This window comes from Nesoenas mayeri, assembly GCF_963082525.1.
Source record: "Nesoenas mayeri genome assembly, chromosome: 1".
Taxonomy (NCBI): domain Eukaryota; kingdom Metazoa; phylum Chordata; class Aves; order Columbiformes; family Columbidae; genus Nesoenas; species Nesoenas mayeri.
This window is the reverse complement of record NC_137541.1, coordinates 109690288-109716055: the sequence shown is the minus strand read 5'-3', so window position 1 is coordinate 109716055 and position 25768 is coordinate 109690288. Positions and strand designations below refer to the sequence as shown.

At 38.1% G+C, this 25768-nt stretch overlaps 1 protein-coding gene across 2 annotated transcripts in view; it reads right to left on the bottom strand.

Moving 5' to 3' along the window:
* Positions 1-25768, bottom strand: part of POLA1 (DNA polymerase alpha 1, catalytic subunit) — a gene marked incomplete at both ends in the record, with an annotated part of 204290 nt that overhangs the window by 153394 nt on the left and 25128 nt on the right. For both annotated transcript variants that reach the window (XM_080364084.1, XM_080364085.1), the window contains 12 exons: positions 13425-13547; positions 13775-13924; positions 16987-17111; positions 17651-17747; positions 18684-18803; positions 19142-19271; positions 19754-19929; positions 20814-20930; positions 22546-22635; positions 23359-23420; positions 24248-24332; positions 25505-25662. In XM_080364084.1, the coding sequence (XP_080220210.1) occupies positions 13425-13547; positions 13775-13924; positions 16987-17111; positions 17651-17747; positions 18684-18803; positions 19142-19271; positions 19754-19929; positions 20814-20930; positions 22546-22635; positions 23359-23420; positions 24248-24332; positions 25505-25662 (1433 nt within the window). The remainder of the gene's footprint in view (positions 1-13424; positions 13548-13774; positions 13925-16986; positions 17112-17650; positions 17748-18683; positions 18804-19141; positions 19272-19753; positions 19930-20813; positions 20931-22545; positions 22636-23358; positions 23421-24247; positions 24333-25504; positions 25663-25768) is intronic.

Here is a 25768-nt window from a genome sequence, read left to right as displayed (position 1 = left end):
CAGTCATCTGAAACAGTAATGATATGTACCAGCTGGAAAACATTTAGAACAGGGCCTGCCCAGTTCCACAGCAACAGGTAAACGAAGCAGTTTTTGAAACTATGTCATGCACTTTCCTACGAAAACTGCTAACTAAGCCTTATCAACTGAGACAAACAGCAGATGGCAACAAATGTGCCAAGAGACATTTCATCCTCGAGGAAGAGTTCAACACAAGGCATCAGCAAAAAAGGAGCAGAGTTGGAAGCACGACTTCCACAGATCTTACCCAGCTGCTCTCTTCTGTAGGAAGAAAATGAAGAAAAAAAAGCAAATGCAAAACCAAACCCCAAACCTAGTCAAGCAGCGACTCTCACCCTAATGTACAGACTTCATGTGTAGCACACCCACACTTCTTTTCCAGAAGCCCAGTACCAGATGCAGCATGGCAAGGCAGGTGAAGCCCATTCCCCTCTGAGAAGCTTCCTTCTCAGCCACCAGCAAAAAGGAATTGTTTAAATCCGGACCTTGACTCTCAAGTTTGACTTACGGAGCACTCAATTTTTGCTTCTATTTTAACTGTACGTACAGAACAGAATTAATTATCCAAGCTTTTCTGACTTCCTGTGCATTTTTGGACTCTGTGGACTCACAGACAAAGTTGCTTGCCCTCCAGTGTGACATAGTATTTCTCTTAACCAGCTCTGAGCATTCAGTGTTTCCATTTTATTTTTGTGACTTGAAGACCCGTAGCTATCATCTCCAGATTGTTTTATTTTCTTCCTGACATTCAATTTCAACACACTGACTGAACTAAACACTGAGGTAAAAATCATTTTCATGCTTCTCCCTTATGTTTTAACTTCAGCGCTCTGCATTTATCAGGGAAACTGTTAGTATTTTTGGACAATTATTTTCCTCCTGAACTACCTATTGACAATTCCACTCCTCCCTTGTTCCACACCCATCCTCAAGTAAACACATCCCAAAAAGCATTACTAAATACTTGTTTGGGAAGAAACATGGAAGAAAAGAAAGAGGAAAACAGAAACAAAATAATAAAAAGAAAAGCTGTTACTTGCTGTCTAGGAAAATCTGTTTCCCTCTCATATTACTCTTTTTTCCAAACACTTTAAGTACAGCTGACCTAACATTTAAGCACCTGTGCCCATTGCATTTAAAAAGCAGTTAAAAGCAAAATGTGTAAAGGAGTTCTTTTCTTATAAGTACACATATTGGCTCAGGTTTTCCCAAACTCAATCTGCCCCAGCATTCGCTGCAGTGGCTCACAACCTCAGAGAGCACCACGTCTTCCTCCTGTGGAACACGTGTGAATCACTAACTGGAGTCCTAAAACAACTGTTGGCCATGACACAAATATTGAAAATTAAAGACAAAACCCAACACCTCCATGTTACGCAAAGCATGCAAAAAGTTTGTTGTGTTGCTTTTTTGTTTGGTTGGTTTTGGCTGGGTTTTTTTAAGAAAACTTTATCAGACCATAAAAAACAAAACACTAAACATCATCATTAATGATGCCTGTTTCCAACACTGTCTGAAGAGCTTAAGTGGTGAAAGCAGCATCATGTTATACAAAACTGCAAAAAAACTCCTTACGCTCAAGAGCGCATAGCAAGTCTGTGATATTCTATGTACAACACAGACTATTAATAGACTATTAACCCCAGTTCCTCTCAGAGGGAGAGGCAGACAGGCAGTCACAAAACAGGCTTTCCTTAAGTTAAGATGGAAAAGGCCAGGGACAAATACTAAGTCAGTCCTGATACTTGATAATTGTGATAATCTACTACCACGCATGCCTCACATGCTCTTTGAAGCAAAAAGGAGTTGCTTGGCTTAGCAGGGAGGCTCTCCCCTATTATGCAGACCAGCTGAGTCAAAAGCTATGCGGTACTGTATGGAATAACAGAAGGATCATTTCTGGAATAGTCAAATACATGCCACTTAATACTGCTTTACCATCAAGATCTCCCCTCACAGATCTATTCCTTTTTCCATTTTTAGGAAAAAAAAAAAAAAAAAAAAAAAAGTGAAGATCCATGTGGGGAAGGAAATAACCGACTTTAAATAAGCTAATATAATAAATGTCAGACAACAAACATTCATTCCTACAGTGAAAATTAATGAAAAGGAAACTGGGACAGCTGCACAGTCCAAAATTGGCACTGATTTCAGAGAAGGAACAGGATCCCTGAAACTATTACTAGATGGCTCAGGAATCCCTGGCAAAAAATCAAACAGTTTCTTAAAAAAATTGCTGTAATTTAACACAGTATTTGTGACACAAGCTTACACTCCAGGCTGAAAACTGAGAGACAAAAACAAAAGCCACATTTATTAACCTTCCCTTGGTCAGCATGTCAGAAGCCCATATTTCTGGCAAAAAACACAAACAAAACTAGATGATTTGCTCATATACGAAAGAAGAGAGACTTCATAATTATTTTCTTTAGATATTTGAATGATCAAATCAAAGTTCAAAATCCACTACCAAATAATCAGATGGCCAAAGGTCTGTATGCTAAAAGAGGGTGAGGGGAAAGGGAGAGTTGTTTTTATTTGAATGGAAGAAAAAAACCTCACATTTGTTATGTGGTTATAAAATAAACCCAGATCAAGATAGAATCTTCCACAGAAGCTTAAGAGCAATCAAAATCATTAAGAATGCCACTAGATCCCTATATAAAGTGCAAATCTCTCCTAGTCATAGAAGGAACCATTTTCATTAAGAAATTACTTGGAAAGAAGTAAAAGGAAAGCATCTGCCCCTCTCCCCATCCAGCATCAATTCCAAATATTCTCAGACCAGCTAAAGGGCTGCTCTTAGAGAAATGCAGAAATAGTAGCCTACTGCAAATAGAGGAACATTGGTCCAACTTAACAAATAGCGTGCAAAATGGGAGGAAAATTTCATGTGTGCCAGCTTTTCCTTGTATTTTTTAGAATCAGTGGGAAGTTTCCCACTGTAGGAGTACCGCAGCTAATTCAATTTATACATATACATATGTCAGCATAATACACTTTTATAAAATGGTAGCTTTTATAATCTTCTACCCTTGATTCAGCAAGACATTTTTATTCCAGGATGAAGTGTTTCAGTCCCCTAAATTCAGCCCAATCTTGTTACAAGTCAGAAGTATTGTTCTGTGATTTACATAAAAGCATTTTCACTGAATTAAGCAGCAACTGACAGATAGGGTAAATGGGTTCCAGATAACATTTAAATAGCTGTACTAATTACACCACACAGAGACAGGAACATGATCCCTTACTCAAATCCTCCGAGTAACCATCCAGAACATTAAAGAGAAGATAAAAAAAAAAAAATGGTGAGCCATAAGACAGCATGTAAAGGAATTAAAAAAAAACCCCCAAACATTCTGCATAAAGGAGGTAATCTCAACTAATTAGACACCATAATGATCTTCTCACAATCTGTTAGAAGTGAGTAGTAGTTAATAACTTCACAGATTTCCTCCAATCCTTTCATCAGAAAGGAATGGCAGTTTCCAAATCATTACTGCTCTGTCATCCTGGACCACTGCCAAGAACGTGGAACTTCAGGACACCTGTCAATTAACGCATTCCTACTGAAGGCAAGCTCGTCTTCCGTCTTTAAATCTGTTAAAAATTAGCGATCACAAAAAAGCAATCAGGTCAAAAACTGGAGCAAAATTAAAATTAGAAGTGGCTTCTTGAAGGACAACAGTCTTCAACAACAAAAAAACCCCAAAAACCCTGAAGAGTTGTGTCTCCGCTGAAGTAACTATATACATACTTTGGAAGACGAACTACATGACGTAATAGGCCTTTTTCCATCCCTAGCATCTGTGGTATACAGTAGTACATGCCAAAATGACTGACCACCTGATGGACAATTGTGTATAAGAGTCAGATCTAAAGCTTTTCTCTAATCAAAGCTTTCTGCAGGGGTTCTTGGTCTAAGTACAGGCTTTTCATTGATTTTTCTTTAGCTCCAGGATGACTACTTTTAACTCTAAGTTGAAAAATATGAAGTTATGCATTGAACCAAAAAAGCTAGGTATGATACACATTAAAACATCCAAGGCAGAGGCGCTATTATGATTTAAAGAAACCAACAGATTTCTGAGCAAATACAAAAATAGTATTTGCCTAAGTTCAAAGACACTGATGATGCTGAGTTCTGAGGGAGACGAGGAGGAGAAATGGGAGAAGTTAAGGAGGTTACGTGAAAACCAAAATAAGTTGTCCTTGACTTATATCTGGGTTGGTCAAAAATCAAAGGGTACAGTCAAGGGGGTTCTAGATTCAACAAGTAAAATTCCAACCAGAGTAAAACCAATGAGAAGGCTGTGACACACTTAAACACAGGGCTGTGACATCCCTGAGGCTTTGTGGCAGTCTTCCATATGCCAATTCCCAATTACAGCACAAAGCCTGTGACAGTTTGATATCCCAATAAAATAAAAAAGCATCCAAGACAAAGAATGAAGTTAACACTGAAAACATTCTTTGCGCAGAAGTCAGTCAAAGAAAACAGAAAATAAATTATTAGTGTGCCAACTGTGGTATTGCCTAATAAAATGAAATGGCACACAAAACAATTCAAAGTTCCAAACTGAAGGGCAAAACAGCCCATCTATTGAGCGATTACTTTGCCACAGTCATCCTTCTCTCTGGTAACTGTTCTGCAGATTTGCTTCCCTTGGATAAAATAAAAAATATATTTGTCTTCTGTATCTCTATCACAGAAATCCTTCTTACCCAGGCATTTCAGAAAACAGGGCCCTGAATTTCAGCAAAGCAGATTATTAAACAGTCCTACTTTACTGACAACTTCCAATAGCTTAAACTCTCCAATTTCTGGTCTGTCTCATAAACAAGGCAGGTAATTAGAAATAAAGCATTAACTTAACAAGGCGTGATCAATCTGAGATGAATCAGTCATGCACCTGCTTAGCTATGGCTGGCTGCTCCTACCTCAGCAGGAACCAGGAATCATAACTCATAAAGGCTACATGTCAAAGGAGCACCTTTTAAAAAAAAAAAAAATAACACACACAAGGTTTACTAACCACCATTATCCAAATTTCAAAAGTTCCTCCAGTCTCATGTAATCACCAAGACTAGCACAAGCTCAAATAGAAATGACTGCCAGAGACTAATCCCCACAGTAAGGTTCAAATGACGTTCCAACATTCCCTGTTTTTGATGAGCGCTGCTTGACGAGCACTGCATTTCAGTGACAAATGGGAAATACTTCCCACCCCAACAACCTAAAAAACTGCTTATTGCTTTTTTAAAAGTCTGTCAGAACATACAAAAACAAAGTACTTAATCTGAAAGGTAAATGGAACTGTATTATTTTAAAGATTATTTTACTTTTTACTAATCCAGGTCTTGAAATAGGATTTTATGAAGCAACTGTTTCTAGTGGCTCAAATCAGCAAAAGCACAGAGTATCACATTGTAGAGCAGATATCAACATATATAATTTAATCCTACTCTCTGAAACCTTACCCAGCAAGTTTGACAAAGGGCATAGCCTGAAGCTAAAGACATCACTACTAACAGCAGCATCTCCTGCATCACATTATGTATAACCACCAGAAGGAAAGCACAGAGAGCAAGTGTAAGTTAAGCTTTCACATGCCTTTCAATCATCTATCACACTATAAAATTTGGGGAGATTTATTTCATCCAGCTTTGACACCACCCTCTTTCTACTAGAAAGGAAGTCTGAACAAATTAGCTTAGGCTAAATGCCTGACTTACAGTTTTCCTTGCTTCTAACTTGTTTATGTTAAGAGGTCTGCATCAGGTATGCCCCAGCTCATTAAATTACATCTACTTCTCAAAAATCCTTTGTCCCAAGCAGAATTCTTGATGTTGCCCACCAAGATCTCTGGCATCCTTACAAGGCATTGTACCTGAAGGACTAGAGACAGCCCACCTTCCACAGATAAATAAATCTTGTCTTGAAGAAACCGTTTCGTCTAGCTCATATTTTGATGCTGAAAATAGCATAAGCTGTTCATGCATATCTTCTAAATTAAGCCAATGAATTTTGACACAGGCCCAGTGAAAGGACATACATGCAAGAGAGCGCACAACTTGATCTATACAGCAAAACCTGCATTCAAAGTACTCAAAGATTTTTTTTTTTTCAGCTTTGAAACCAAACAGTCTGGTAAGACAAGTATCACTGCTGAAATACCTTCAGCGATCTTCTTTACTTCAAATGACAAGTTGCTTCTCTTATATCTGCTGTATCTAGCTGACCTTGGCAGTAAACCTGAGTGCAAATTAAACAAACCTTTAAACTGATGATCATAAACCAATTTTGGTTCAAAGGGATCTCTGAAACACCATCTAACCCAATCTCCTGCCCAAGACAGGGCTGGCCCTGCCTGGTACAGGGCTGTGCATCTCTAGGAGAAGCCTGACTTGTCCTTGATAGGCCCAGTTAGGTTGTTGAAGACCACAGTTAATTCTCTCCTTATATTTTTTTTTCTCCAGACTGAAGAAATCCAGTTCTCAGCCTCTCCCTATATGTAGGATCATCACCACCCTTAAACCATCACTCAAGAACAGGAGACCTAATAGGATCAAATGAGTATTAATCCAAGATGATAAAGAAGAGACCATGTAATTGGGGATTGAGCAAAAAGCTTCTAATACAGTCTCTTGTGCAATAGTGAGCTTTTGCACAGTGGGCAACGTTCCCAGGAAATATATGAAACTTTTTGATTATGAGATCAAGGTGTCATATCTTTGAAGGATGGTATGAATATTTATTTAAGTCTCATGGGAGACAGACACTTCAGTTAGATCATTCTTCTATACTCTTGGGAATAGTGCTTGAAAAGCAAAGTGATATTTTTCCTCCTAATTTGAAGGCTCTTTTATTTTGAAAACTTTATTACCATCTAAGTATCCAAACCCATGGTTTCTAGAACAGGTCAACATCAAATTTAAGATGAAAGTGTGAGGCAAATTGAGTGAGGCAACAACACTCTGAAGAACAATTTCTGTTAAGTCTGAAAACCAAAAATATTTTATGTCAAGCTACTAACAAACTAAGAAAATGTGTACTGCAAAGACTTGTCATGCTAACAAATATGTAGGCTAGAAAAAAATATTAAGATAGCAGTTAGCATTTGTATTCTTCCAACCTGAACATTAGGTATTGAAAAATGAAGTTCTTTAAAAACAGAACCTAAGCAATTTACGAATGTTGTTGTGATATTGCAAAAGCTCTCACCTTTATGGTGAACCTCCAGTGCTCCTATATCTCCCTTTCATGAGGCATTTCTATGCCAGTATTTGAAGAAGAGAACCACAACAGGATCTCCATCTTTTGAATTTCATAATCCCTACAGCATTCTAGGCAGGATTAAAGGATTTCTTCAGGTATGCTAATACTGAAGCACGTCACACTTCAAGGGTTGCAGGATTCAAGTGTATTCCCCAATATTCTACTGCACACCTGAGAGTCTCTCCTGTTACCAGTGGATTTGTGGAAACATTTCTCTACCTCTCCTGATCCTGAGGTATGAGCCCTCTACGCAACACATATGTCTTCTCCAAGGGGACACGCCGTTACATTTCAGATACGAAGAATGTCTTCCAGTAACCTGATTTTCAGTTTTACCACGATTTTGTTGTTCCCAAGTCAGTCAGGTTAAGGAAAGACATAGGCAAAATCTGTGTCTTTTGGCAAGACAGGAACAAACTGGAAGACAGGAAAGCATAAGAAAAAAACAAAAGTACAGAAGAAGGAAAACAACAACCAAACAAAACCCCAACCTGTTAGTCCCATTAACACCAACCCTACGGTTTCACAGTCAGGTATGAGCTGAAAAAAAGCTTGGTCAGGCCTGACCCCTTATATCTCATACTGGATATGCCCCCACTTTCCAACCTCCTTTCTGCCAGCTCTAAAATCATGCAGTGAGTCCTTGAGTCATTGATCCAACAAAAATCAATCTGGTTTTCCTCTAGAGTTAGTTTCCAACTCAGATCACTAGGCTGATCCAACTCACCATGGGGCCATGCAATTGCTATAACCTGCCCAGAGAAATCAGTAGTCAGGAAGCGAGGGACAAAATCTTATAATAAGCAGTTAAGAAAAAGAAAGTCTCTCTATTCATCTGATTTGCTATACAATCAGTCTGAATCTGATCAATCTTCCTACACATTTCTTGACAAATATCCATTAAATAAAACCTTTCTGTCCAGTGAAAAAAAAAAAAAAAAATCCTACACAACCCAAAATAAAATAAGATGTTTTCCTCCAGGCTAATTTCCTTCTCACCCAAAATATTCTGGCCATTCTTCTTAATTGAAATGTTTCATTTCCTTTCCTTGGAGATGCAAAAGTCTTTATCAGACCAGATGTCATCTCATGCACTTGACTAACAATAATAACATTTCATTTCAACGAATGTTAAGATGTTCCATAATTTTTCTACTATTTGGTACTCAGTTTGCATTTTCAGATTGTAAGCAGCCTCTCCCTTGAAATGTTTATTCTAACTCGTTTTGGATATTAGCATGCAGATTAACATGCATAGCTTTTTCACTGGCTCACAATTGCATACATAATGATAAATTTAACAACAGTGACAACTGGTTTGACCCCAACAGTTTCCATTTAGGGATACTGCAACAATTTAGCACTATTTCTCATAAGATTTCAGTTTGCCAGTTTCATATTTAAAAGCAATTAAGAAACTCTTTGCCTAGCCTTTTGCCATCAAGTTCCGTATCTTCCAAAAATGTTATACTGACATTGTAATCCTTGTTTTAATTTGGCAGCATGCTTACGCGAGACTTCAGGAGGCTCCTTTTCCTCCTTTAACAAACCCCTTTCTCCTATATTACAACATGGAAGAAACCAGGTGTCTGACGATTGCCCCATCCATATGATAACTCTTGCAGACTACATAGCCAATGTTTTAGATGTAATTAAGATAAAGTAGCTGATGATCAGTTTCCCTGGATGAATGAGACTTTCTCTCTCCCAAAAAAAAAAAAGCCTGGATTTCTTACAGAAGATAGCTACAACAGAAGGCCATTAACCTGCTTACCTACCCTTGTTTAATTTTTTTTTAAATGAGCTCATCTTTCTCCACTTCATCTTTCTCCTCCCTCATCCATTCTTTTCTCAGACTGCAGCAATAACATGCTTTTATTCTTTCCTTTTGACTGCCAGGGCCTTAAACTAATTATTAATTGAGAATGTATCTAAAGGATCTGAATGAGAAAGTTGGAACTAACCCAAGTGCCTCTTTCCCCTTTTTATTTTGCATACTGTAACACCAGATCTACCTGTTAGTACTGCTGAAAACAGCAAATGTTATTTTCCTTTCAAAGGCAAGTTTCATACCTGCTTGGGCAAAAATATGCAACAACGAAAAGCAACAAGTAAACAAACAAATACCTAGAAAAGGCCTCAGCTTTGAGTGATGGCCATTAGCAACCAAGCTGCCTGCAGAAAAAATTCTCAACAACTTTGCTGTCCTGCAGGAAAATCCTGCAGCGAGGGCATTGCACATTTGGGAAATCAGACAACTGACACTTCATCAAAAGCCTTGTCCTTTAAAGAGGCAAGAAAGGCATGACCTTACGCTGCATGCTGGTGCAGAGCTGGCTGGTTGTACAGCACCGACTCATCTTGTTTCCAGTTGTTAAATTACATTAAAGGACAGCTAAAAATATATTAAATATTTTCCTATTACTTTTCCATGCAAGCAACTGCTGTAGTTACCACAAGAGCAATGTCCAAGCAAATGCTTAGTAACACAGGGAAGGGAGGGGCACAGGGGGAGAAAGTCCAGGAATCCTTCTAACACATTCCAGATCAATAATGTAACATTTGGATTGCAAATGCAGATTTTTTTTTTTAAATTGTTTGTTGTGAGAACAAGAACTGATGCATTTCTAATGCTCAAAACAAGAAAACATTTACATTTTCCAAACAGGTCCAACAGATCTCAGTTGTAGTTTTTACTTCCTCCCACCTCAAATTTTTGCTCTTTTTTTCTTCCATAGTACACCAGAAGTCAACCACTCTACCTGTGATATACAATACACTAAATTTTGACAACTTCACACTTAAATGGCCCACCTTCCCTGATAGATATCACCCACAAATGAAAACAAACAAGGAAGATCTGTTTGAAAAATCCTAATAGTCAACGTTTAAAACACTTTGTGACAAAAATGAAACTCTTAATTGATTAATGATCTCAAGGTCTCTATCGCCATCTAGTGAAAACTCACCACCATTGCCACCCTATCCACATAAACTGCACCTCCTTCACCAGAACTACACACACTAACCTCTCTGCTGGATCCAGCTGACATATGCCCAGAGTTGTAAGGCTTTGTTACATTTCTGCTGCCTGTCTTAAGATAATAAAGCTCAAGCACTAGTTCCTATCTCGCTAAGGCTGACTGAAGAGATCCAACCTCACAGATTACACTCTGTCCTAGCGCTCTGATCTGGCTTTATAAATGGCCTTCTCACAACGTATTTAATGCTTCTGCCCCCAGAACGAACATGTTAAACATCAGCATAGTTATAAACAAGTTTTTATTTGCCAATGTGTAACAACAAGAAATTTTAGTCAACCTAAGGAACCCAATGACAGCTCCACTACTTCTAGCAAATTGGCATCGCCAAACTGCAGGTCATACTCAGTCATCCTAACATTTCAGCGAGAAGTGTTTCACCCACACAATTGGAAAGCAGCAATTTACCAAAGTCTTCAAAACTCATTCTCCTCTCTGCTACTTTAAAACTTAATGCTACGACGAGCTTCAAGAACTTCTTCAACTAGAAATACATATATTAGCCACTTTCAATTATTCTGCTAAGACTTAAAATTGAACTCTAATTGTGTTAGTGCAAATATTAAGTTCAGTTTTCATCCCACACGGTATTCTTCCCACTTAGACATCTACAAGCCTACCTGCATTTACTCAGGTCTCCTCCACAACAGTGAAAAAAAAGCCATCAATTACCTATCATCACAAAAGGCCCTTTAAAATTAGACCAGTAACATTTTTCCATAATAGTTATTTTTAATTAACCTTTCCATATAGAGAACCCAAATTTCCTGATACTTAACATTCACCTCTTTCATATTAGCACTTCATGGCAACAGGAAACCTATAAATAGAAAGACTAATAAAAATGTTAAGGTAGTATTTTTCCAGATTAAATATTTAAACTTAAAAAAAACCCCCACAAAACTAAGGTGTCCTCTTGTGTCATTTTTTATGGCAAAAAACACTACTCAAGAAATAAGGAACTAATAAAGCCGTAACTATTTACTGACTACCTACCTAAAAATGCACTTTTTCAGAACAGGGCATACACAGTGTATTTCACCAGAATCTGCTATACTTAGAAACCCAGAATTACACATCATCCTGAAAAATTATCATATTTTCAAAAGTTTGTTATCTCCACAGTATCTAGAGTAATGAATATTAATCTGCCTCAAGGAATGGGGAAAAAATAAGACAGTTTTAGCTCTAAAGGGGGTGCTGCACTGCACAGAAGAGACCTCCAGAGACAGCAATGCCCTGCTGAGCTCAGCACTAGTGCTGCCAGACACAGACCAGTTCCCCCAGACTTTCACTGGCATCTCCCTGCTGCGCTCCCAGCAGCTCCAGTTCATAGAGGAACTTTTTGACTCACACTGGGTACAACACATTCAGGCAACACTGTACCACAGTATTAAGTTTTTCCCCAAACTCAGAGCAACTACAAAACTGGAGATGCAAATGTGTACAAGGGCTCGGCAGAAGCAAGCCAAGCTCTAATACCACCAGAATTTAAGAGATAAGAAATCCTTTCCAATCAAAAATCAACTATGTGAGAGAAAGTGTCTCAAAGTGCTCCCTATCACATCCTGTATCACCTATTTAGGATTTTCCGATTCCACCATCACTTTGGAACATAATGCAGAAACACCAGCATTTCGTGTGCCATTGTCTCATAACTGCTAAGTTACAGTCACCTGACAAACTGTATGTGCAATCAAAAAGTATTTTTCCCCTCAACAGCAGCCAAAAGCTCAAGTATCCATACAATACCCAGTTTGTGACAGGTGCTCCATATGACTAATGGAGATCATTTAAAAAAAAAAAAAGTCAAATTCATGACTCATGAAATACTGGTAGAAAATACAAAGCTATGATACTCAGCTGCTTTTCATACCAACCTTGTACATAAATACATCAGACTCAAAACAATAAAAGATAACACTTCCTCAGAGGAAACATTAACTTTTGAATTCACATGAATGTGTAGCGCATTTACAGTTATCAAAGCTGGAAATTATTTCTTAGTGAGCTTAAATGAACTGGTTACATAAATTAGGAGGACAGCAAATGTGAGAGTGTCTCTGGAGAATTGTTTAGATGTGAAGACTTTTAAAAACAAAGATGCCTTCTCAGAAACAAAATGCCCCTATGCACGTCAGCTGAGGGCTATACATGGACCTTCCATGGAACGGGTGGTCCACAGCAAGGAGAGCTGTGCCCTCGCATCACAGGGAGTACATACCTCTAAACACAGATGTGAACTCAGACATCTCCATTCTCAACTAAAAGGCTGACCAGTCATTCTGTCATCTCTGTTCCTGGCACCGCTGCAGATTTCTGCTTGGTATTCTCTATATAAAGAGGTATATCTCTCCACAAAGAACTAATAAGAAGCATCATGAAAAATATGTGTTTTAGGATACTGTGTATCAGTGGTACGTTTTGAATCTTTAATGCCTATTTTCCCCACTGGGAGCAAACCAATGTGGTCTGCATTCAGCTGCTATCCTAATCAACAAGAGTAGTTTTGCCTGCAAAGTTAACAGAAACGCTTAAAACCTGGTTTCTTGAACCTAATGAAAGTTTTATTTTAAGGAACAAACAAAAAGTTTCTGAAAATAAGGCCCTGACACATAATCCATTTTCACCCTATGATTAATTAGCCCTGCCACAAGCTTTAGGGTTTCAGGAACCCAACATACCAGGGCACAGGACAGTCTGGCCAAAGACAAGCTCATCCAAAGCTGAAGCGTAACACCTAATCAAAACTAATCCATCAAACAGAACTGGAAATTCATGGAAAATGTGAAAGCAGCCTTGATTTTTTTTGTCACCATAATTTGGACCACTGAAACTACGCAGTTTAATTCAAAATAAGGCTCTAGCTAAAGCTTCAACTTGTACTTTTTGAGACATTTAACTGATTCTTTTCTAGACACCAATTTCACTTTTTTCCAACTTCTCCAGTACAATAAGATTAAAACTACAGCTCTGAAACCAAAAGCAGGTTCAAAAACAAGACCATTCTCCTATTCATTGAAAAAGCAGGTGGCTTGAATCCATCCTTTTTACATGCATGTATAACCTGTTTAGTATCTTACCTCTCTCCCTTTATGTGTCACCAAAGCAGCCAAAGGCTTGGCATAGAATCTGCTGTAGGAAAATCCCAGGCAGCCATACATGCTGTTAGCAGTGAGTTTCAAAGCTTTCTGTCTGATATCATACTGAAAAGAAACATAACCAACAAAAATGATGCAACCATAGCCAACAGAGAACAGATCTTAATGTTCACAATTACATTCACAGCATTTTATATAGTCTGCAGCAATGATGGGCTATGAGTAAAGCACATTACAATCACTGCTCACTACTAATCATCCCTATTCTGCAAGGCTGATCAGGGCACTTAAGGGGAGCAGGAGGAAAATCAAAGGAGTTCTATAAAACACACCTGTAAATAAAGGTCAGGATTTAAATCTGGCTGTTTCATTAACTGCTTAACTTGGCGCCTTCTCTCCACCAGCTTCCTGATTTCTTTAGGCAATATTCCCATTTCCAGAGATGGGTCCGGAAGCTCTGGAATTTCTTCCTCTTCATTGACCTGTCAAATGATCACCACTTCTTATGATTTTTTGCTTGAAGATTAGATTTTAATGTGTTATGTGAAAAGCTGGGGGGGGGGGGGGGGGGGAACAAGCAAACAAACAAACAAACCAACCCATACCAAACTACAGCTTATATCTACTCCTGCAGAGCACCCAAAGCACAGTTTAAAACAACAAGTATGAGAGCTTTTTTGTGTTATTTAACTATATTACCTACTCCCTGTTAGTGGACAGAGAGTAAGCCTGCCTCTGTCTGTGAGAAACCCAAGACAGACATGGACCAGTAGCAGGAAGATTCTTCTTTCTTTTCAATGTATGTGTGTGTGGTTTATATATATACATATATATATATGTATATATGTATATAAACCCACATAAATAAACCACTCTCTCACTCTTAGATAGATATACAAATATAAATAAAATCAGACACACAAATGATTATTTCCATGTTGAAAAAAAAAAATCCTTTTTTTATTATTGCATAAGTATTCTTGCTGTTCAGAACTAAAATGGAGCACATGCTCTGTGGAACTGATACTTTGAATAAGATAACTGACAAAAGAGAAATCAACAGTAACAACAGAATGCAAATTCTACTCCAAGCAACTCCTGATTATAGCAAAGCAATAACCTAACAGAAATCATACATTCATCTTGTTAGCATAAATACAGAAATGCTTGCTCAGCAAAAATGGGAAGACTTTTCAAGCACAATGGAAGAGACAGAAATACACAAAGAAAGGGCAACAGAGACACTATGAGGTTGGCAAGTTTAGTAAAGCAGAATGGGAAGAACCATAACAAGAAATGACACCAAAACCTGACTGAGTATCATACCCTGATAGAAATCAAAATGAGCTGCTTCAGCCTGAAGCACACCTAGGAAAGTGGGGTAAATCCACAGGAGTTTGGAGGAACTTACTGATGGAGTTCCACATACTTTTCCCTCATTTCTGCTATGGTACAAGTATTTCAGTTGTTGTGGGATTAACTTTGTCCCATAACTACTTATGCACAACACACTAACTCCAACCTGTGAGCTGACACCAGTTAAAAATAAAAGCCTGAGGTTTAACCTTTAGACCTGACCAGCTCACTGATTCAGTTTACAGCACAGCTCCACCAACAACTGTGCCGGCACAGCTGAGGAAAGGAGAATAAGCTGTCATGGATAAGCCATGGCCAACACAGCTGCTGAGAAAACAGTACGTGGAACTGCATCTTCAGGAGGTTTCCCAGATGTGTTTAATACAGGTTAATGCTGTATTAAACTACATTAATTTCTGTAAAACTGGTCTCACAGCTGACATAGTCACAGTATCACTCCCTGACACACATGCCAAAGACACAGTTTTGCTGCTAATAAGGGCTGAGCTCATATTGCATTCTTTCCACCCGGCAGAAGCATGAGACTTGTGTCTCCCTCATTCAGGTATGTTTACATTAATTCTGCAGCAACTTTATTTTAGAAAGCCTCTACCAAGTTAGGATGAAATTCATCAAGGAGCTTAGAAAATGCTAGGAGGATCTGTGTCTGAAAAGGGCCAACAAAGCCTCACTAAAAATCTTGTTTCATAAGAATACAAAGATTTTCTTTAGATGGGAGAGACATTACCAAGATTCTAAAAGAGCAGAATCATAGAATGTCCTGAGTCGGAAGAGACCCACAAGGATCATCGAGTCCAACTCCTGTCCCTGCATATGACAACCCCACAGTTCACACCATGTGTCTGAGGGTGTTGTCCAGTCTCTTCTTGAACACTGCCAGGCTTGGGGCCGTGACACCTCCCTGGGGAGCCTGTTCCAGTGCTCCACCATCCTCTGGGAGAAGAACCTTTTCCTCATGTCCAACCTAAACCTCCCCTGGCACATCTTCTTGGCATTCCCTTGGGTTCTGTCATTGGTTACCAGAGAGAAGAGATCAGCACCTGCCCCTCCTCCTCCCCTTGTGAGGAAGCTGTACCTGCCATGAGGTCTCCCCTCAGTCTCCTCTTCTCCAGGCTGAACAAACCAAGTGACTTTAGCTGCTCCTCACACGGCTTCCTCTCCAAACCTTTCACCAACTTTGTGTCCCTCTTCTGGACACTCTCCAGTAGTTTAGTATCTTTTTTATCCTGTGTTGCCCAGAACTGCACAGGGTGCTCCAGGTGAGGCCACACCAGTGCAGAGCAGAGCGGGACAATCGCCTCCCTCACCCGGCTGGCAATGCTGTGCTGGATGCACCCAGGACACCGTTGCCCCTCTTGGCTGCCAGGGCACTGCTGGCTCATGTTCAACTTGCTGTTGACCAGAACTCCCAGATCCCTCTCCTCAGAGCTGCTTTCCAGCATCTCGTCCCCCAGTCTCTATGTACAACCAGGGTTACCCTGTCCCAGGTGCAAAATCCAGCACTTGCCTTTGTTGAACTTAACGCAGTTGGTGATTGTCCAGTTCTCCGAATTATTTAGATCCCTCTGCGGGGACTCCCTGCCCTGAAGAGTGTCAACAGCTCCTCCCAGTTTCGTGTCATTGACGAACTTCCTTAGTATTCCCTCAAGCCCTGAGTATAAGTCATTTATAAAAACATTGAAGAGCACTGTCCCCAAGATGGATCCCTGCAGAACTCCACTAGAGACTGGTCACCTGCCCAACATAACCCAGTTTCCTAGAATGCTCTGAGCCCAGCCCATCAGCAAGTTGCTCACCCAGTGCACTGTGTGTTTACCCAGCTGTAAGCTGGATATCTTGTCCAGGAGGATACTGTGAAAGACAGTATCAGAGGCTTTACTGAAATCCAAAAAGATCACATCAACTGGCTTCCCTTGATCAGTTAGGTGGGTAACCTTGTCATATTACTGAAAGGAAGATGACAGACATATAATACACAAAAGGTCCCAAACCAAAACTTACTATGCTGAGTCTTTAAACAAGAATAACTTTTTAAAGTGTCAGATGGGAAAAAAGGAAACAAAACACATTAAACAGTGAAAAAGAACAATTTTTTAAAAGCTGATTCACAGAAAACACACTGAAGACAAGACAGTGTAACTTAAGTCACAAGTTAACGCACACAAACCTCTGCCCTTTTCTGTGCTTCTGATGACAGTCTCTGCACTGTGGTAAAGCAGATGTTAAACTCTTGAATAATCGATGGGTACAAGCTGTTGAAGTCGAGAAGCAAAATAAACTTGTCATAAAAACCTAAAACAGAGTTTAAAACAAAAGTCAGAATTACTCAGTCCACATAAGGACTTCATCCAACTCCACAAGTAATATTTAAGTGACAGTAATACATTGTACCATGCTTCCCTTAAAGTAGCTGTTGAGATGCACCGCTACCCATTATAGAAATCTGTCAGAAGTGGAACGATCCAACTCCATTAACTCACCAGAGTTGAACAGATAGCTTCTGTGTTACTATAGGACACTTGTACAGTTTTCCCCACATAGAGGAGAAACTGAAAGAAAACTTACGTGTCCATTAGAAAGTGATACAGACATACCATCCTAATTCCTCATAAAATCATAATTCACAAAAAGCTAAGAAAAATAAATGGAAATTCCCAAGGATAAGGAATTCAACAATGTTGAGAATTTTCTTGTATGCAACAGCCCTTTCCCAAACCACCACACCAAACTCCCACAAGAAACACAGATGAAGCTCATTCCAATTTGCATTGTATTAATATAACCTACCTGTCTCTAATTGCATAGAAGGAAAGAAAATTGCCACATCTTACCAACTTTGGGATCCAAGACTAAGCCCCCAGCATATGCTGCTTTCTTTTTCCCTATCTTTGATTTATTCTGATCTTCAAAATCTTCATCTTCATCCACCTACATTTGGCATTTAAAAAAAGTCATTATCTAGTCTCCAAGATTTCTATACTGTCGGAGGAGTTATTTTTGGCAAATCAAATATGAAATTGGGAGCGAGTGCACAGAGTTCCTTTCGAAATATATGCAAAACATGGTGTTTTCACCATGATCCTTGTTAAAGCTCTCTACATGTCAAAATAGCATTCAAACCAACTCCTATAGGAACAAACTGATAGCAAGAGGTTACAAAGACCCTAAGGAACTGTTGTCATTCAACATAGCACTAATATGCATTTTCTGGATGGTTGTAAAAGTAAATACTAGAAAAAATAAATCAATTCATGACCCAGAAGTATTTTTGCCCAAGCTATAGAATCAAAATAACTAACTGCTTTTAAAATTGCTATTGAACTTATTTAAAAGTAATACTAAAAAGAAAAATACAGTGAAATACAAATACATTCTTAAATATTAATTTGTTTACTAACAAGTATATAGATGTTTCTATAAAAATATTTACACTGGTATTATCCAAACGAGTACTTTTAAAAATAGCCTTGGATATTTTACCCATATTCTTAAATCACCTTACAAATTATACTCGAAATGTTGTCTAGCAGCAAAATAACTGTAGGGCAAATATGCATCTATTAAGAAACACAGACTGTCTTCTTAAGATAACCCTACACAGCCAAGTACTTAGCTTATTTCAACTTTAAACTAAAAGAGTAGCTGAGTTTCCACAGATGTGATAGAATGTACAAGGTGTTACACTGTCCCTTTAAACCATACATTTGTCTATTATCAAGTCAATAACAACAAAAAATTGTAATTAATCGGAAAATGTAACTAAATTTGGGGTTTCTGTGCTCTCACAGAATGGCAATATGCAAAAGATAGAAGAATGGGGTTTTTTGATTTTAATAAAAATTCTTAGGAAAAAAGTGGACCCACCAGTTTCTGCAGAGGTTTTTTAAAAACTTGTTTGTCAGGGACTATGTAGTCTTTTCCATAAAATGCATGAAGCAGCAAGAACTCATTACGCTCAGATCGTCCACCCATCATTGTCCTTGACTATAGACAAAAGAAAAAAAAAAAAGTTAAATGCAAAGCATGGAAAACACTGACATACAAAACCAGACTAAGCAATGTCTTTCAAAAATTTAGAAGTTAACCTAGCATTAGTATTATTCTGTATTATCACCATGTACAAAACTCAAATGTGATATTCTTCCAGAAGTTTTACATTTTTACTTGACTAAATCATTCAACTCTCACACTCGACACAAAAAAAAAATTGCAGCATCATATATTATCAATAGTGTTTCCAAATTAAAACTAGCTAATCAAACACAGAAAACATAGGACTGTTTTTGTGGGACTTGTGGGGCAAGGGAGTAATAAAAACGTACCATGACATTCCCAGAGATGTTTGTTATTTGAAGGGCCAGTGGCAGAACATTCAGCTCACACATGATCTGGAGAATGAACCTGGCATCTGTCCAGGTGTTTTCCAGCATAAACATTAAGTGATGAGAATCACTGGGAAAAGAAGTAAGATGGCCTAGTATAATAAAATCAGGTTCCTATGTGCTCTGTAGCACTTGAGACCTATATGCTGCACAGAACATGGCATCTGTAGCATACCAGTAGTGAATTACATAGCAAGCTCTTTTAGTTGGAAAAAACAAAACAAAACAAAACCAACCAAACCAAACCAAAACAAACAAACAAAAAACAAACCCACACCTAAAAAGCAAAACTCAGGCTTGCAGATCTTATTAGGGTATCTAAACCAATGATCTCACAAATCAATTTGCTTCACACATAACAAGCCACCATCTACCAGTAGCTTGAAGCATTCTAAAATACTTTTAAGATAATATTTTATTTTTAAAATACTACTATGCTAAGTCTGCATCTCCACGACAAATCAACTAAGCAAGGATGAAACTGTATAGCAGGAAACTAAATAGCTCCTCCACTTTCCAGTGAAGTATTAAAAACACAGATCAGTAACCTACCTGTACATATTTCGAATTTCCTCTGGTAAAATTGTTATCTTTTCTGTTTTCAAAATCTGACGGACCAGTTCAGATAAATGGTAACTTTTGCAACGAATTAATTCTTTAGCAGAAATTTCTACATCACAGATCATTCGACCACATGCAGCATTCCTTTCAGCAAACCCTCCTCGACCCTTAAGGATAACACACAGGGAGAGAAAAATTAAAAAAAAAATGAAACACAAACATTAGCAAAGAACATCTGTCCAAAATATAGGCTTATAGGCCTCAGTCAAGTCAGCTGGTTACTTAACACTCCAACATTCTCAATACTCTACTAAATACCACTAATACCCAAGTTTTATAATTGTGCCCTGAAGGAATCCATGGTATCTTTCAGTGTTTGTGGATATGAAAAAGTAGATACTTAACTTTCATTACCAGTTAGATCTTAATTCTTAAACTGTCATGCCATTTTTTTTTCCCTTAATAATTAGAATACTGCCAACAAGAAGACGGGTGTGAATTTTGCTTTTCCTCCAAAGAGATTTTTTGTACTAATAGCAGGACAAAAAAGTCACAGAACAAACCACACACAAACAGTCATCTTGGCTTCCAGAAAGGACAGCAACAGGCAAAGTCATGGCCACATTCAGCACTTTGACACTCCAAGCCTCACACATTGTCCTCAGAACAAATACACACTACGAACTACAGAATTATTAACTTAGCAGCTCTCTATGGGATGATTCACCCATCAATCCAAATTATATTTTCTCATTTTACAGTTATAGCAGACAAAGACTGTTACAGTAAAGACTATTGCAATTAATCTGTCATTACCATCACCTAGTTGAGATATGTAAATTAAATTAGCCTAACTTGAAAATTAGTTTAGCTTATTACTGTATTACAAGTCATATAAACACTCATCATTTCTGATCTGGGACACATGAAATCCAGCATGGCCAACAGTCAAAATACATCAGTGTCATATTTACAATTCCTCTGCAAAATTAATTCATTTTTAATCACACGCAACATAAAGGAGCTTAAAAGACTTGACCAATCTTATTACCCCAAGCTTTGGCATATTGGATCTCCTCAGCCGACCTATCTTGGACCAGTGAGGGACTTTGCACACATTAATTCTTTGAAGCAGCACTTCCAGGTCAAATCCATAAATATTATGACCCTTGTGGCAGACAAAAATAGCAAAAAATAAAGTTACAAAAATACAAATTTAAAGATTCACTTTCACACACTCAGTATTCTCTTGCCCTTCGTGGTTTTTTCCAACTAATTGATGGCATTATCTCTCTCATAGAAAGCACTTGCTAAGAGAATGTTTATCACCAGTATTCTTTAGTCTTAACACTAACAATGCTGTTCAGCAAAATATCAAAATCAGTTCTATAATTGGCACATAGCACACACGATTCAGCCTTATGCTTAAATACCAGAGATTAAGATTTAAAGCTTCCTAGAAAAAAAATATATCTTTATACAGCATGTAAACTTATCTATGAGTAATTAATTCCTTTTCTCTCCATTCATGAAATTCTCAATATTGATATCAAAATAATGTATTTTTTTTCCTTTGATACTACAACAGGCATAGCTGTTAAATGTGGTCTGGAAGACCTTGCAACCCACATTTACATATCAAAGTACTCCAGCAATATTTGCAAAGTTTAAAGAACAAGAAGGACATTGACGACACTGGTCTGTAACCTCAGCTGGAAGCAAAATGTCTCCCTGATGAACATGAGCCTCTATGGCTGAGTCACCAGGAACTGCAGGTTCACCACACCAGATACACCTGTGCAGTGCAACACTGTGCTACAGAAGCAGCTCTTTAAAATCAGCAGCAGTATTACAGCCACAGTAGATGGGTCCTACCTATACTGATAAAGCCTGTTTTTCAACAACATAATTAAAACAGGTGCAAATTAAACTGCACTAACACGGCTCTACTGCTTTTAGGATCAGAGCGCTCACCCCCCTGCTACTGGCATCTTCAATTTAAAACCACTGGCTGGTTCCTTCCCATAACCACCAGGAAGCTCAGCTCGTGGGGCAAATACCCAACACCAGCCACAGTGAGGTGAAAACATCAGGAATCTGGATGCTCATTTAATTCTCTTCCTACCCCTTAATTAGTTGTATTTACCTACAGAAGAACAGTGAGTTGCATACAGCCAGCCTCAGATTTATAACCAACTTCATACTGCCTTCAAAATTTCATATGAAAGTCAGGACTATACATTAATTAAACACAACAATGAAAAGAAAAGGAGTAATTATATTAAATCCTCCACTGCCAAAAGAGTAGCAAACATAAGAATGCTTATCACAAACCTTTGCTCAGATTCTGTGGATCTGTATAGGTTATCTATTTTGATTTACAGCACAAATACAATCTAAACAGTGACAGAAATTACATGAGCATCTGAACTGAAACAGACTCTTAAGTGTATGAAGAGTTCCCGTTTTTCTAGAAAATCATGAGGGTTTTTTTGTTGTGTTTTGTCTTTCTGAGTAAAGAAAAATATACTTGTTTCAGGTACTATGGAAATACTGCCTATTTCAGATATTATGGGAAATAATAGGATGCATAAAATGCTGTCAGGGAAAATTCTCTATCATCTTTGTATCAAAGTATACCTGCTGTCTTCTAAGTAAATTCAATTCCTAAGGCAGTCTAAGATAAACATTAAAAAACCTGTAAGAGGACAAAAGAAAAAGAACAAAGCTGACCAACTGACAATATGCTTTAATTTAACTCTCAAAGTCTCAGAACTACTCACCACAACAACATCAGGGTCAATTTTGTGAATCTTCGCAAGGAAAAATCCCAGCAGTGTTCTCTCTGTTGCCGTAATTTCTATTTTAGCATTCTAAAAGGAGCAAGATAGCACCTGATTTCAATGACCCAATAAGTTTGAAATGGAAACATCTCCTCTCCCCTACTACTTACAAGACAATAATAAAGCACCACAGAATTCTCCCTTTCCTTCTATAATTCAAGGCTTTTTGTTCTCACTCTGTAGACATAGCTTTTCTCAGGGGCTTTTTTTCAATTTTGCTTTTGTATGCAGGTGTCTAGTGATATTTTAAGAGCCTCCTAAGAATCAAGCACACCAGGAAAATGCTCCATGTGCCTCCTTCACTCACAGGCATAAGATCACACAGAAACAGAGGAAAAACAAAAATAGGTTACTTTATTATTCTGACAGCTCTCCCAGTGCCCTTTAGAAAGGGTGTCTTCCAAATTTTGACAGACTACTCTACAAGGAAAGAAGAAACAAATTCTCTCAGTTTACTATGAGTACACAGAGTATAATGAAAATGAATCACAATTTAAGCCTCTTCGAAACACTTTCCAACTCTCTTGTCTAACACTGTATTTTATGAACACAAGTAGCAGTAGCACAGAATCTCACAGAGCACACACCTCTGTTTTTACAAGCAACACAGAATAAATACCTGGATTTAGGTTTGCAGAGTGGAAAATTAATGAAATAATCATGCCATTGCTTTGAATATTTCTCTTACACATCCAAAGCAACAGAAAGTTATTATTTTAAAAGGTACTGCAGTCAGAAAGCTAACAAAATTACCTTCTTTTTAATAACTTCTTTGAAGTCATAAGGAAAAATGCAATCGTTCGGTTTGGAAACAGCTGCAAAAGAAATTATATTTGTTCTTACATACATGCTCTTAATTGTATGCTCCCTGTAATTATCTATCCACAGCAAAAAGAGCTAAGGAAAACTAACTTCTAATTCTAAAAAGCTAGCTTTACGTGAATACTTTTCTTTAAGGTAACCAAGTAATTAGTCAAGTATTAAACAATTTTTATCAGTTATATTTGAGGTTATCATTGGAGATTAAAAGTCTGGGCCACAGCTGCCAAAGAACTTCCTTTCACAAGCATTCAACACCCTTCATCACTTCCTACTCTCAAGGTTTAGATGATCTTACTATGACACTGCTGCAAGAGATTTTTTTTTCTGAGAAAACCTGTTTATAAATAAATGTGATACTTATTTTTTTTAAATTCCGTTCAGGAGAACCGAAAACTAACTGACGGTAAATAAATGGTCTAAATCAATGGGTGAAGAAAGTAATCCAAGAGAACACATGATTACCTAAAACTAATGACAGTAAGCTGTATAGACGAGGGTTACTTCACATCATCTCATGCTACCATTTTTTCAATAAAGACTTAAATAAAAGTCAGTAACTAATGAAGTTTAAAACACAGATAAAAGCCTGCCTGGGAGTTAAAACTTTTTCACCTATTTTAAGCCATTATTACTTCAGAGACAGAATGAAGCACAAAAACCACCCAAATCAACAACAACAACAACCACCAAACACAAAAACACAATCAGAAACCATACAAAAAACACCCTACACAACACAACAAAAACACCCCACACAACAACAAAAGAAAAAACTCTAAAGGAGTTCCTTTTCTACTCATCAGCTGTTCCAAGTACATACCACAGAAGTGTGTCTGAAAAGGAGGCTGAGGTGGAGCCTTATCCAAAGGAAATTTCTGATGAATCAGAGCTGCTACAGCCACAATCTATACCAAAGACATAAAGAACACAGAACTTCATAAACATGACTACTATCAATATCCATTTTTTTCCTTCCTTTTTTTAGTGTCATCATCACTTTCCTCTTGTTTCAAAAAGAAAAACCTTTTGAAAATGAAAATTCCAGCTACAAATAGTTTAAAAGAGAAAAAATATCAACTGATCCCAAGTAAAATAAAGCACCGCTTACTCCTAAATTATTATCTTAGAAATCTGAGAGGAAAAATAATTCATTTTGGAATACTCTGCTTTTATCAAATTTTGTTCTGAATCTGAACAGACCCCACAGTTTAAAGGATTCCCTGTGATGCTTCTGCCTGCTTTGCTGGCAAGATGTCCTGGCTCCCCAGACACTGGTCAGGAAAACTCAACAGAAGAAAAAAACAGCCAGCCTTCAGAAACACCTTGGCAAGCGGAGTCCTGTTGGGACCCAGCGTATGTCTCATTACATTGGCTAGAAACCATACGCATCCCCCTGAAAAATTCTGATTTCATTAAGAGGACTCAGTCCATTTGAAAATTTGTCAGCCTAATTTTTCTTCCATCCAATTAGCCAGAAACAACTATCCTAGCCTATTAGTGAATAATAAACCTCTTCCTAAGCTAGGGAGATTTATGTTAAAAACAGATTAAAGTGCCTGACTATGCATTGTGGTCTGCAGTTTGCAATCAAAAGTAGCCACCTACAACTCTCCTCCTCTCTGAGAAAAGGAAAGATCTCACAGCACAATAGTAGGTGCTATAAGATTTGGGTCAATTTCTCATTCTATTTCAAAATTAGTTTTATCAGCATAAAAACATGGTCATTTTACCTAGAACCCATGACTAGCTCTAACAAAAAAAATATTCCATTAACAGCTGTTCCGGGACAGTTTCATTTATAACTACTATGCACAACAGACAAAATGGAAGGCTTGAAAAAATACATAGGATCCACTGTCACAGTAAATATTATCAGCAAACAGGTCCCCTGAATCCACAGTTCCCATGCTGGTGAGACCCCAGTAAAAATTCCTTTGAAAAGCCCACAGCACAGAAAGTTTATTTAGCAGTAAATATATTTAGACATGTTTTATCAGGTGAAGTTCTTCCAAGCCTTAGAAAATTTTTAGTATATGCCAAAGAACTAAACCAAACTAAATGAGAGCAGATTACTTACCTCATTCTGGTGAGTCTTTGGGTTCTGAGTGGTCTTCATGCTGAGGGACATGACCACGATAGGAGGAGGGGGACAAAGATCTTTAACCACGTTCACCAAGCCAGGCTTCATGGCCACAGCCTCCACCTTACACCAGCTGACTGACTGACTGGAAGGCTCTGAGGAGACAACAGAAACCACTTTCATCCTTCTGGGAACTACAGGTAAGGCTTCTCTAATGGCACCACTGCGCCGTGCGTGTCCTTTTAACATTGCGTCCTTGTG